The sequence below is a fragment of the Abramis brama genome (genome assembly GCF_963993115.1).
Source record: "Abramis brama genome assembly, chromosome: 18".
Classification (NCBI taxonomy): Eukaryota; Metazoa; Chordata; class Actinopteri; order Cypriniformes; family Leuciscidae; genus Abramis; species Abramis brama.
Genome location: NC_139980.1, coordinates 35240665 through 35254732, shown reverse-complemented (window position 1 = coordinate 35254732; position 14068 = coordinate 35240665). Strand labels below are relative to the sequence as shown.

Genomic DNA, 14068 nt, shown 5'->3' with positions numbered 1-14068 from the left:
ATTCTGCGCATGAATTATTATAATGAGGAATATTGTGACGTGTTCGTTCCCGGAAGAAACTCAAGACTACAATGGAGGCGTTTCAGGAGTTCAGAAACACTGACTCTGATATAGAGAAGAACTCCCTTTTTCAAGCTCAAACAGCAACATTACACACACTAAAGAAAGATGAACATGGAGAAAAATCCCGTTTTACATTATATAGCTTCCCACAGTCACATAAAACACCCGTTTTAAAGCAGCATTTGATTATCGGCCAGTTTATAAACTCCCAGGCCAGACTAATCAGACGTAATGCAGAGAACAAAGTCACGTAGACGTTATTTATCTCCGTTAAGCCAGAGTCGACCCCGCCAAACAATATCCCATCCGCTTTCATGTTTCAATATGTTTAATAGATTAAAGATTAACAAGTAACCTCATTTCAGACCTTCTTGAGTCAACAAAAGCAAATGCTGAAAGCACACAGACACTTCATTAAACTCTGGCCTCGATGCAGCGGACGAGATGCGCTTTATTTAGTAGAGATAATAATGTGTAGGTTTCATAACTCATAACTGTATCAATGCAAACGGCTGTGAACAGCAAACATCATAATTCTCTCATGCATTGAAAATAACTTAGTTCAGGATTTACTTTGAAATGTTTTCACTCAGAAAATACTAGTAAATTTCAGAAATAATTACAAAGAAACAACAATTAATATTGAATTAAATGTAAAAAATTTGAAGTGGAAAAGCTGAAAACGTGCTCCAATAATCTTTATTTACAACTCAGAACATTATAGTACTTGTAGTAGTTCAGCGAAATACTGAAATGAATCATTTGCTTTTGCATCATCCAAAATTGTTCTTTTTGTTCTGGATTGATGTTCACGAGCGTCAGATGAATTATTAAACAGCAGCCGACACATAAAACACAATCAAACTGAAACTCCAAACGAGCAGATCGCAAACACTGATCTCTCATCAGCTGATCACTTCCAGCACTAAACTAATGATCTCAACCTTACTTCTCAACATTCAAACCTTTTTTTTTAATGTAATCACTACTTTTATTAATCAAGGACGCATTAAATTGACCAAAAGTGACAGTAAAGACATTAATAATGTTACAAAAGATTATATTTCATATAAATGCCGTTCTTTTGAACTTTCCATTTATCAAAGATTCCTGAAAAATAAATAAAATGTATCAAATATGTGAAAATATTCTACATTCTAAAGCATCAAATCCTCATATTTGAATGATTTCTGAAGGATCATGTGACACTGAAGACTGGAGTAATGATGCTGAAAATTCAGCTTTGATCACAGGAATAAATTACACTTTACTATATATTCACATAGAAAACAGATGATTTACATTAGAATAATATTTCACATTTTTTACTGTATTTTGATCAAATAAATAGCTCATGAACTCAGCTACACTAAAGAATCTGGGGTTATGTTTTCAGTGTTTGGGTAGTTTTCATGTTATCGAGTTATTCATCGCGGGCTTTTCGTGACCTCTTCAAGAGAGAGCAGTGCAGGAATTATCATGCAAACCAGTGGTTGTGTGGAGTATTTTAATAAGTTTAGAGGATTTAAGTTAATCCGTAAACATTAATTCATGTATGAAGTAAAAGAAAAAAAAAGAAAAGCTAGTGCTATAGTAAAAACTGAATCAACCCAGAATGATGGGTTAAATCAACCCAATGAATAAACAACCCAATTTGCTGGGTAAAATTAACCCAACATGTGTTCTGTCCAAGCGGCAACCCTCGTCTCTCTCGTGAATCAACACTGAAGTGAGTTAAACTGCAGTTCATCGACTGACCACTAGAGGCCGGCTGCAGAAGAGACTCAATCCCATAGAGCCCCATGTTAAAATGCCCAACTTTACAGCAGAATAAAACATGTTTACAGTCTGGTGCAAAAAGTGGTTTTGGACTATATAGCTAATTTGGCCCTTCATGACGACTGTGAGGGGGTGAATATTTTTTATAACTCATCCGTTTAAATGATATTAAGCCTTAAAGTTGTGCATAATTAAGGGCGTGGCCACTTGAGTGACAGGTGGATTGCCGCTGATGTCACTACTAGCCGTTTCTCTGCTGTCTGTTAGCGTCACGTCACCTCAGCTAATCCGCCTCGCTGCACATTTACATTTATCCAGGAGTGACGCTGCCAAGATGGCGACGGCCGGCTCCGCCCACTTTGAGCTTCGAAAACGCTCTTCAGAAACACTACAGGTGACATCACGCACACTACGGACATATTTATTTACAGTCATGGTTCTGTCCTATATTTACCCAGCCCTTGTGTTGAAAACAACCCAAATTTGGGTTGTGTTTAACCCAGTGGTTTTCATGCGTGACGTACCGCTGTACGTGACGATCCTGGTGGTTGAATCTCCCTCTCCGAAGCGTGTGATCGGCGTGAGTCGGACCACGTAAGCCTCGGGTCGGATGAGCTCCGTCAGGTTGTGTGTGATCAGTTCTCCCTTCTGGATGTTTCCCTCCACGGGAATCTCCTGCTCCCACCAGCGCTGCTGCCCCGTCTGAGGGAGAAATCAGGGAAAATACATCCTGTGAGAATGTTAAAGAGGCCATATTATCTTAATGTTGTGTTTGGTCTCTTCTAGAACAGGTTTTCCTGCTTGAATGTTGATTATTTTCCTCATATTCTCCATTGTTGCGGCTCCTCTCTTCCCAGTCTGTCAGTAACGCTCTGTTTACTTCCTGTCTCTATGAAGCCCCTCCTCCTGAAAAGCACAATGTGCTCTGATTGGTCGGCTGGAGCAGTGTGTTGTGATTGGTCGAGCGCTTCGAGTGTGTTTGGGAAATGTCCCGCCCCTTACCATAACCGCCGGTTTAACACACTACTAACTAACTCAACCAGGCCCCGCCCCTTTATTCTGCGCATTAATTATTATAATGAGGAATATTGTGACGTGTTCGTTCCTCAAGACTACAATGGAGGCGTTTCAGGAGTTCAGAAACACTGACACTGATATAGAGAAGAACTCCTCTTGTCATCCTCAAACAGCAACATTACACACACTAAAGAAAGATGAACATGGACAAAAATCCATGAAAAATACCATAATGTGGAAACACGTTTAACATGAGGCACTGCAGATAAATACAGATTCAATCTGCTTCAGTTCACACACTTACATTCACTTCATTAAAGGAATAGTTCACCAAAACAATCAGTCTATCATCATTAACTTTCTTCTGTGGAACATAAAAAAGATATTTTGAGAAGTGTGTGTTTTTTTGTCCATACAATTAAAGTCAATGGGGTCCAAATCTTGTTTGGTCAAAATATCTTCCTTTGATAACACTTTTAACATTAGTTAACCACTACTACAGTTCAGAACCTTTACAGATACGTTATTAAAATCAAAAGTTGTATCTGTTATTATTTAATGCACTTGAACTAATATAAACAGTTGTATTTTTATTAACTAACGTTTAACATTTAAGATGAATAAATACTAAAACAAAATGTAATGCTCAGTGTTTGTTAATGCATTTACTAACATTACTTTTGCCACTTTTTAAACTAAACTAAACGAACACGAGAAATGTTGATTGGCAACAAGCTGGAATAAAATAAGTTTTTTTTTTTTTTTTATGTTAATTTTATTTCAAGCAATTACATTTTTTTAAGGTTTTTGTTTTAATTTTAATTTTAGTGAACATTAGTTTTACTGCAATAAACCTGCAAAGAAAGCGCTGGAAAACTCCCAGCGGTTTGTGCAGAAACTGATGCCATTAGAACTTTAATTAAAGCGTTAGTTCACCCAGAGATGTAAGTTCTGTCAGTAATTACTCTCCCTCATGTTGTTCAATCCCGTCAGACTCTCGTTCATCTTCAGACACAAATGAAGATATTTCTGATGAGATCTGAGAGCTGTCTCACTCCTCCATCGGCTTCTCTGTAACTGAAACTTGCCGGTCCAGAAAGTTAGTAAAGACAATGTTTAGAATAGTCCAGTGACTACAGCGGCTCAACCTTACGTTTATCAAGCGATGAGAATACTTTTTCTGCGCAAAACAAACAAAAATAACGGCTTTATTCAACTCTTCATGTTCTTCTGTGTGTCTCTGAGTGAGTTGACGTAGTGTAACAGCGCAGCGCTTCTGGGTCGTACGTCAGAACGGAGGCTCACTATAAAAAAATTAAATAAAAAAATTAAAAAAACCCAATTTTTTTTATTAAATTAAAAAATAAAATCACAAAGACAAGAGAAAAAGAGAGCAAAATAAAATTAAAAAATAATAAATAAAATAAAATTACTCATGAAGACATGAGTAAAAATAGCAAAATAAAATAAAATACATACGTAAATAAATGCAAAAATAAAATAAAATAAAATTACTCACAAAGACATGAGTAAAAACTGCTAAATAAAATTTATGTAAATAAATACAAAAACAAAATAAAATAAATTTACTCATGAAGACGTGAGTAAAAATTGCTAAATAAAATTAAATACATAAGTAAATAAGTAAAAATAATAATAAAATTTCTCACGAAGACATGAGTAAACCTCAAGCTGCCAAATCGCTCTGAAAATGAGAGACCTCCAGCTCACTTTGACACAGCAAACACACCTTCGGTTCTCACACTCGTCTTCATGAATTCTCACACACTTCATGTAACCTCAGAAGCAGAGTTCTCGAGGTCTGATCAAAGAACGCCAGCGAGAAGAAATCAAAGAGCGGATCTCCAGTGGCAGAATCATGAGGTTCACACAGGAGGACGAGAGAGGAGAGAATGAAACTATACAAATAATAAAATGAAAATAATAATATAATGACATGAAATGATAAAATAAAAAAATAAAAAAATAAAATCACAAAGACATGAGAAAAGAAAGCAAATTAAAAATAAGTAAATAAAATTAGTAATGAAGACATGAGTAAAGCAACAAAAAAATAAAATATAAAATAAAAAGAGGAAAAAATAAATATAAAATACCAAAAATCCCCCCCCCCAAAAAATAAAATAAAAATAAAATGTATTTATATTTATTATTTATTTATTATATATATATAAAAAAAACACAAAGACACGAGTAAAAATAGGAAAATACTTTAAATAAATTTTAAAAAATAAAATTTGTAATTAAAATAACTCACAAAGACATGAATAAAGTAAAAAACAAAATAAAATCATGAACAAATGCATGCATTTAGGATCCTCTGGGAATAGTACAGTATTGGGAATAGCATTGGCAGTTATTATATGATGAAGACATGAGTAAAGAATGCAAAATAAATAAATAATTTAGAAGGCGATACTGATGCATAAACTGAAGATGCACTGGAATTAGTACACTATAGGGCAACACTGGCATATTTAATATTCTAGCACACAATCGCTGAGACCTGCTACTCGTGATCTCACATGATGGGATGTTGCATGAAGAGCTCGTCCTCCATTCTGAAGCGGTGAAACCCAGAGTCACAGCGAGGAGATACAGCAGATCCGGGGCCCGGGGCCGACACTTATTTACCCAGAAACCCTCGCTGTCCTGCTTCTCATCCACTCACGTAATGTAATGATAATGTAAATTAAAAAATAATTTAATGATAATGTAATGAGAACGTAAATTTTAAATAATGTAAATCAAAAATAATGTAATGATAACGTAAATTAATTTTTTTAATGATAATGTAATGACAACGTAAATTAAAAAATCATGTAATGATAACGTAAATTAAAATAATGTAATGATAATGTAATGATAATGTAAATGAAAAATAATGTAATGATAATGTAATGATAATGTAAATGAAAAATAATGTAATGATAATGTAATGATAATGTAAATTAAAATAATGTAATGATAATGTAATGATAATGTAAATGAAAAATAATGTAATGAAAAATAATGTAATGATAATGTAAATGAAAAATGAAAAAATGTAAACTAGTTGGAAAGTTTAACTAGATGTACTAAAATAACTACAACTAAAATAAAATTAATAAAAACTATCAGTGTTATTTTAGCATTTTTAATTTGATTCTTAGTTTTCATGTTAATGTTAGTTTAATGTTTTAGTAATTTTATGATGTTTTTGTCATTTCATTAGATTAGGTTTTTTATATATTGCTATTTAAGTTGAATGTGCGGTGTTGTCTAAGTGTGTGTTGCTGAGAAACAGACGACAAGTGTGAAAAACACCATCAACGGTGTGTGTTTTTGCTCTTTCCCAGAGTATGGGTCATTCAGTGAACTGGGAGAACACATGCACACTCACTTTTTATTTATTCATTTATTTTTTAATAAATGGGACAGTGCGCATTAATAAACATGTATGTGTCAGTTTAGCCAACGCTAGTCCCTGGGCAAGTGTAATGTCAGAGAAAATACATTAAAACAAATCAACAATACTATTATTCATACAGTAGACCACATTTCATAAGAACACATGAAGTACAGTAAAACAGGGACAGCGAATCATAACTCATAACTCACACTGACCTGCCGTATGCCCAGGCGATAGGCCATGATCCGGTCCACGGCGCCGGGGTTCATCTGAGTCCACTGGAGCTTGTATCCGTAAACCCGAGGCCGGTTCTGCCACAGCGGGCTGTACGTGTCGTAGTAAAACTCCGGAGCGAACGCTTTCCCTGCGCAGAACACACACGGACATCACAGGATTTAGCAGGAGTTCAGTGTGACAGTACCGGGAAACAGTGGGACATAACAGTGGGTATATATATATATATTCATATCATATATATATATATATATATATATATATAAACTTCCTTTATGCCATTAATTGTGATAATCCAGAGAGATTTGTGTATGCACGAGGAATCTCAAGTATATTTATATATCACATGATGAAAATATTGATCATATTTATTTTATGGATTTATTTTAATTAATGGGTGTGATGTCACATTGGAAACATGAAAAATTAATTTTATTTTATTTTATCGAATTATATTATTTATTTGTTTATTTAATTTATTTGTATGTGTGATATATATTTCTATTTTTTATTTCTATTATATATACATTTTAAACAATACCTGTTCTTGTCTTAGGACAACTTTGATGACCTTTTTTGATCCACTTCAAATGTTGACTACAGTATATATATATATATATATATATATATAAAAATATGATAAATAATTGTTAGAATTTTTTTATAATTTAAATAAATAAACAAACAAACAAACAAATAAATAAATAAAACTATAAAATGTGGTAAAATCTATTTAAAAATTAGGTAACATTAATATAAAAATATAAAATGTAAAAACATTTCTAGATAAAATGAAATAAATGACCTATAACGCATATACAGAAGCATAGATGAAGGATCCACAGTTGCTGATTCTGTATGTGACGCTGCTGGCCAATAGAAACGCTTCATTTACATACAGAAGTCTTAAAGGTACAGTGTCATGTGTCACTGAGTCAGAGAGCAGGACATGATTCAGTGCAAGTGTGTTTCACACTCTCAACAAGCCCAATAGCGGACAATATAGAAAAATCATATATTATAATATAATAAAAGTCATAATATAATATAGAATAGAATAGAATAGAATAGAATATTAAAAAGAATGAGAAAAAAAATCACAACCCATTTGACTTTAGTATTGTGATGTATTTGAGTAAAACTTGACATTCAACAAGAAAACTTTAGGGTTGACTTGAATTTCTTTCCATGATGAATTATTTAGATGAAAGTGTCTATGAATATATGATGCTATAGACCCCTTTTGCGCCGACGTCACAGTTTTCGTCAGTTAATTGTCGTCTTCTGTGTGGCGCTGGCGCTGGCTCGGCAGAACTGCGGATCGTAGGCTAATACACAAGTCTTGTGACCATTTAGTACAGTTATAGGCATATAAAGATGTATATGCCCTCAGTTTCTCTTTACACTCAGTTTATCTAACGGGTAGGTGTAGAAGTCAGGCCACTCAACCGGAGCGTTGACGTTAATCCTGTCAGATCGTCCATCCATTGAATGAGCGTGTACGGGTCAGCCAATCTGGGATGTCCGTTAAAATTAACTTTTGCAAATAACAATCGCGGACAAACCTTGACAGTGAGTGACCTTGACCATTAAGATAAAATCGGATTTTCTCCAGTCATTATTAAAAAACAAGCTAACAAAACTTGCACACTAACGTCAGTGAAGCGGCCAGAGGGATCGTTCTGCCTCCACCTTAGCTCCGCCCACAAAAAAACGTCACCATGTTTACCATCTGAAAAGGGGTCTATATGATAGCCTGGAAATCCAGACCTAAATCTGAAAGATTAATGGTCTGGCGTCGACTAATGAAGATCGCCCAGCTCGAGGGGCGGCACCAAACATGCGTTTGAAAATCTCACTGCACGCCATTGGATAACACTACGACCAATCACAACAAACCCCATACGCTTAGCTAGCAGCGAGCTAACTGGTAGATTAGACTCTTACCGTATCCGGTCGGCAAAACAGCAAAAACGCCCTTCTTGCATTCATAGCCATCTTGCAATGTTTACTAATGACTTCGACGTCACAGCGCTGTCGTCATCTCGCCTCCGCCTATATCAGATAACCCGATGTGATTGGTGCAGCTGAGATCGAGGGGCATATTTAATGAGCATCATTACTCGACACCAGAGTAAATTCAACTTGTGCTCTCGCGAGAACTCGCAAGAGGGATTGATGACGTCAACTTTATTTGCTTTTACCAAGTCTACCGAAAGGCAAATGCACTGAACTAAACATATTATACAAAATATATATTTTACCATATAATCTTGACTTTTATGGGCTATAAAATCAAACACAAGTTCCCGTTTCCATGCAACGCAATGTTCAATTTCAAAACAGTTTTGACCAGATGAAGTTCTGAGTGTTAAGCTCTCGAATGAGACCCAGCAGTGGCACTGAGAGAGAAGCGCTCTGATGTTGAACACGAGCTCCTGATCTCAGCAGGTCTGCACTGATGAAGACGCTGGGGAACGAGAAGATGCTGATCTCTGCAAGCACTCGCTGGGGTTTGTGTCAGACGAGACTTATTACACGAGCCGAGACTCTTTTAATGAAGCGCAGAGTCGCAACAACTTCAACAACAGCAGGAGGAAGACCGGGAAAACCGGGAAAACCCTGCGGTCCTGCTGCAAATCCAGTGATTTTAGCTTTAGGAAACACATCGATCACACTCTTCTAGAAGATGATGAAGATTGCCGAGGTTTTACTGTTAAAGAAGGCAACAGTCGATCATGTTCTCGCACAACAACTCAGTTTCAAATTCAATAATTACTGATTTGTTTTTCCGCAAACCTGTAAGCATTTGCAAATATTGAGGATTGTGGGTAATAGTTTAGGAATCAGCCAGTTAACATGGATTAAAATAAATAAATAAATAAATATTATAAATAAATAAATAAATATACATCAATAAAATTATATAAAAAATATATTATGAATGAAAGAATGAAAGAATAAATGAATGAATAAATAAATAAAATGTTATTATAAATCAATAAATATATAAAAAATGAATGATAAATTAATTATTAGTTAATTAATACTGTACATTCTATTGTGAATAAATGAATGAATAAAAATACAATTTAATTATAAATGAATGACAATACATTTGCATTATAAATAATTAAATAAATAATAAATGAAAATAAATTCTACTATGAATGAATGAATAAATAAGTAAATAAATAAATACACACATAAATTAAATTATAAATAAATACAATTTTAATTATATTATGAATAAATAATATTATTAATGAACACATAAATAAATAATGATAAAAAATAAGAAAATCAATTCCATTATGAATAATAAAATATAATTTTAAATGAATAACAATACATTTTCATTATGAATAAATAAATACATTAAATAAATTATCTTATGAATGAAAGATGAATAAATAAATGTTATAATGAATATATGAATACAAATAAAGTATAAATGAATAACAATATATGAAAATGATAAATAGATAATTACTATAAATTATATTATTATGAAATACATATATATATATATATATATATAAACTTGTCCTGCACAAATAAATCTATTTTTGGTAACTATGCAGACTGTGATTTCAGTGTTCACTTCAAACTAATGAAATGCACAGTCCTAAATGTCTAAATGACCCTGAGGAGTTGATCTTTAAGCAGAATAAAGCACGTCCGCGTCTCCAAACATGGCAGAAGCTTCTAACCTGACAAACTTTCTGAAGAGGGTCGCACAAATAACATGTTATTGTTCCAGCAGCTTTACAGGATCAATGCTCAATTTCTGAGTAAAGCCTCGGAGAGAAAATTGGCCACTCTAAACCCTGTCCGGGTGAATCACGGGCCACTTTCGGCTCGGAAAACAAACTCTATTATATCAGCTCTGCTCTCCAGGCCTGCGGGAATAAAGCTGGAGGGTTTGGAGATTCGACTTCATACGCACTATTCCAGTCTCAAAGCGCTCAGAAGAGGGAAAGATTACACCAGGACGGCTTGTTTACAGTGTTACCAAACTCACAAGTCTCTCACCCGTCCATATGAGTGTGTGTGTGTCGCTTTAAAACCTGTAGAACAGAAGATCATCTCTCAGCTAATACTCAGTCTAATGAAGACCCAGAAAGCGGGATTCTTTATTAAACTCATAAAAGACTAAAGCATTACGAGAATACTGGATTCTAAACCACAAAGAAATGCCACAATCAAGAGCTTGAAGCAGATCTGAGGGAGAAACTCCCAGAAACTCCTCATATGTGGCCAGTCACAAGTATAAGGAGCTTTCCTTGCCATTAATGCTTGGATAACACGCTTACGTCTCCTTTCATTAATGATAATGGCTAGAGCGGTGGCCGGGATGTAAACCAACATCTGCTGGCACATTACTGTACTGACTTAAAGCGAGAGCGTTTCAGTCACATAACATCGGTTAATGGAGACGCCGTCATTTCGCAATATTTTATCGGCATTTAGAAAATATCGCAAAAGATTTGCACAAATCTGAAATGGAAACGCCATTTGTTACCAAACTCACAAGTCTATATCATCATCATCATCATCCATCAGAGTCGCCACTGTCATCTGTCGAACAGCAGATCATCTCTCTGCTAATACTCAGTCCTATTGAGACCCAGAAAGCAGGATTAGTGTGAGAAAGAGGGATGAAAGCTGGAAAGAAAGATGGATGGCGTGTCTCAGATCAGCATATGTCATGATCTCTCGTGCTGAAAGCTCTATTGACTTATTGTCATACAATCTCAGCGTGAACATTAACTAGCGGATGTTTCTCATTATCAGTAATTCACCTTAAAATGGAAACTACTCGAGCGGTAAATTAAAGCCAGCGCAATAAAACAAAACCTAACAAAGCAGAGCCGACGAGCATTTCTACACAAAACTCCCCGTCTGGATGTTTATTCTTCGGATGAATCCGCTAGTTTCATGACATCATCGACCATTTCTGGAGTGAAATAAAGCAATACATCATGTGGTGCAAATACAGGGATTTTACAGTGAAAATGTAAATTCTGTCATCATTTACTCGTCCTTGTGTCGGTCCAAAACTCAAAAGAAGAATGCTACGGCGCAAAAAAAAAAGAAGACAAAAGACCCTACTGACTTTTGTTATAGGCCCAAAAAAAGTTCTCAATTTTTTTTCAATTTTAATCCGGTTCTCAGGACACAAAAACAATCATGCAAAAAAATAAATAAATCCATTTCTCTATCCATCCATCCATCCATCCATCCATCCATCCATCCACCTATCTATCTATCTATCTATCTATCTATCTATCTATCTATCTATCTATCTATCTATCTATCTATCTATCTATCTATCTATCCATCCATCCATTCATCCATCCATCCATCCATCCATCCATCCATCTATCTATCCGTCTTCTGTCTATCCAGTCATAGGTAGTGAAACATGAGTATTAAATAAATAAAACATTATTTTATCGCGTTTCCAGTAAAAGTGTCTATTCTGACAGCGTTACAGCGACGAGAGTCTCTCACACGAGAGCGGTTCGCTCGGATCTACAGAGGAAATGAATGGTTTCTGATGTTTGTCGCAGCGAGAACAAACCCAGACCCATTACACCTGCAGAGATCCCTCTGGGAGGATCCCGGTCCAGATCCCAGGCTAAGCAGGAGCCGGAGCGCCGGTCTCTCAGGAGCAGATGGAAGAACTGGCAGAGCGCTGAGGGAGAGATGATGTCTGAGCGATTGGCACATTAGGCATGAGAGCGAGTGAGTAAAGCACACAGCCGCGGGGCTGGAGAGGTCTGACACACACACACACACACACACATCTACAGTAAACACAGCAGAGAAAGACTCATGTAGTGTCGGGTCTGAGGGACAGCGGCCAATTGACCGGCTCCTCAAACAGCCTTGATCCTTCCGGATATCAGACATCAGTCCTCATCCCATCACACGCTCCCGACAACACCCTACATGTGATGATCCAGCTCTGGGTTTAAAGGGATCATGAACTGAGAATTCAAATTTTCCTTGATCTTTTGACAGTCAAGAGTTATACTATACGTTATAGTTTAGCTATATATAGTATACATTATACTATAAAAATATCCTGTAAGTTTCAAAACTAAAAACTTCCTTGTGATTCCAAAAAACAGCTTTTATTGAAACCAAGGCCAGAAAACGACAGGATCTCAAAAGTGGTGAAGAAGAATATCAACGCCTACGTCTACACGGCCGCGTCTTTGGCTCCGCCCACTGGAGCGTTAGTGAATAATGACATGAGAAAGAGAAAAGATCGACACAGGATCAATACCATTCCCTTCCAAACCATCCTAATGCTAGGAAAGTGTGTGTTTTTTTTAACAATGTGAATGTCTCAGTTGAGCATTATTTGTTTGTATTCGGTGCATTTCACGGTGGATTATTTAGTAAATCAGTCGCAATTTCGGCGCATGCTTTGCAAACAGACTTTTACGATATGTATCTGCCAGCAACGCCACAAACATGTTAGTAATCATGTTTATTCTAATGCCTGATCTGTGATCAGCAATTTCCGATTATTCAAGTTCAGACAGATTTTCTTTCTCTCAAAATCGTTCAATACTGTTTATGCATCAGTAAATCAAGCCAGTGACTAAAAGATCAACTTCACATTGTTTCTCTTGGTAGGATGAAAATAATCTTATTTAAACTGTGATTAAATTATATATAGAAAGCGATCAAAGAACACTCCCTTTCCAATCGCTCAAGCTGTCAATCACAGAGCGTGAGTTTATCTGGACACTTGACATTGAAATCGTTATGAAAATCAATGACGCTGTTACACTGCACAACGAAGCTCTTACTGTATTTACATGGTGTTTGCATTGTTATTTGGTGAAAGCATTCTTGAGAGTGCAGAAATTGTAATAGAAAAAAAAAACATAGTAAAAGATTTCGAGAGCGTTCGACATGTAATACTAGCTATTTCATATGCAAACATGTCAGCCAATCACAGCAGTGGGCGTTTACACTGAAGTCTCACAGCAGCCAATCACAGCAGTGGGCGTTTACACTGAAGTCTCACAGCAGCCAATCACAGCAGTGGGCGTTTACACTGAAGTCTCACAGCCAATCACAGCAGTGGGCGTTTACACTGAAGTCTCACAGCCAATCACAGCAGTGGGCGTTTACACTGAAGTCTCACAGCAGCCAATCACAGCAGTGGGCGTTTACACTGAAGTCTCACAGCCAATCACAGCAGTGGGCGTTTACACTGAAGTCTCACAGCAGCCAATCACAGCAGTGGGCGTTTACAATGAAGTCTCACAGCCAATCACAGCAGTGGGCGTTTACACTGAAGTCTTACAGCCAATCACAGCAGTGGGCGTTTACACTGAAGTCTCACAGCAGCCAATCACAGCAGTGGGCGTTTACAATGAAGTCTCACAGCCAATCACAGCAGTGGGCATTTACACTGAAGTCTCACAGCCAATCACAGCAGTGGGCGTTTACACTGAAGTCTTACAGCAGCCAATCACAGCAGTGGGCGTTTACACTGAAGTCTCACAGCCAATCACAGCAGTGGGCGTTTACACT

At 36.2% G+C, this 14068-nt stretch overlaps 1 protein-coding gene across 2 annotated transcripts in view; it reads right to left on the bottom strand.

The window, feature by feature from the left end:
- LOC311068528 (MAM domain-containing glycosylphosphatidylinositol anchor protein 2) overlaps positions 1-14068 on the bottom strand; it is a 167318-nt gene that overhangs the window by 18924 nt on the left and 134326 nt on the right. For both annotated transcript variants that reach the window (XM_084091025.1, XM_084091026.1), the window contains exons 10-11: positions 6487-6635; positions 2367-2544 (exon numbers count right to left, since the gene is read on the bottom strand). In XM_084091025.1, the coding sequence (XP_083947151.1) occupies positions 2367-2544; positions 6487-6635 (327 nt within the window). The remainder of the gene's footprint in view (positions 1-2366; positions 2545-6486; positions 6636-14068) is intronic.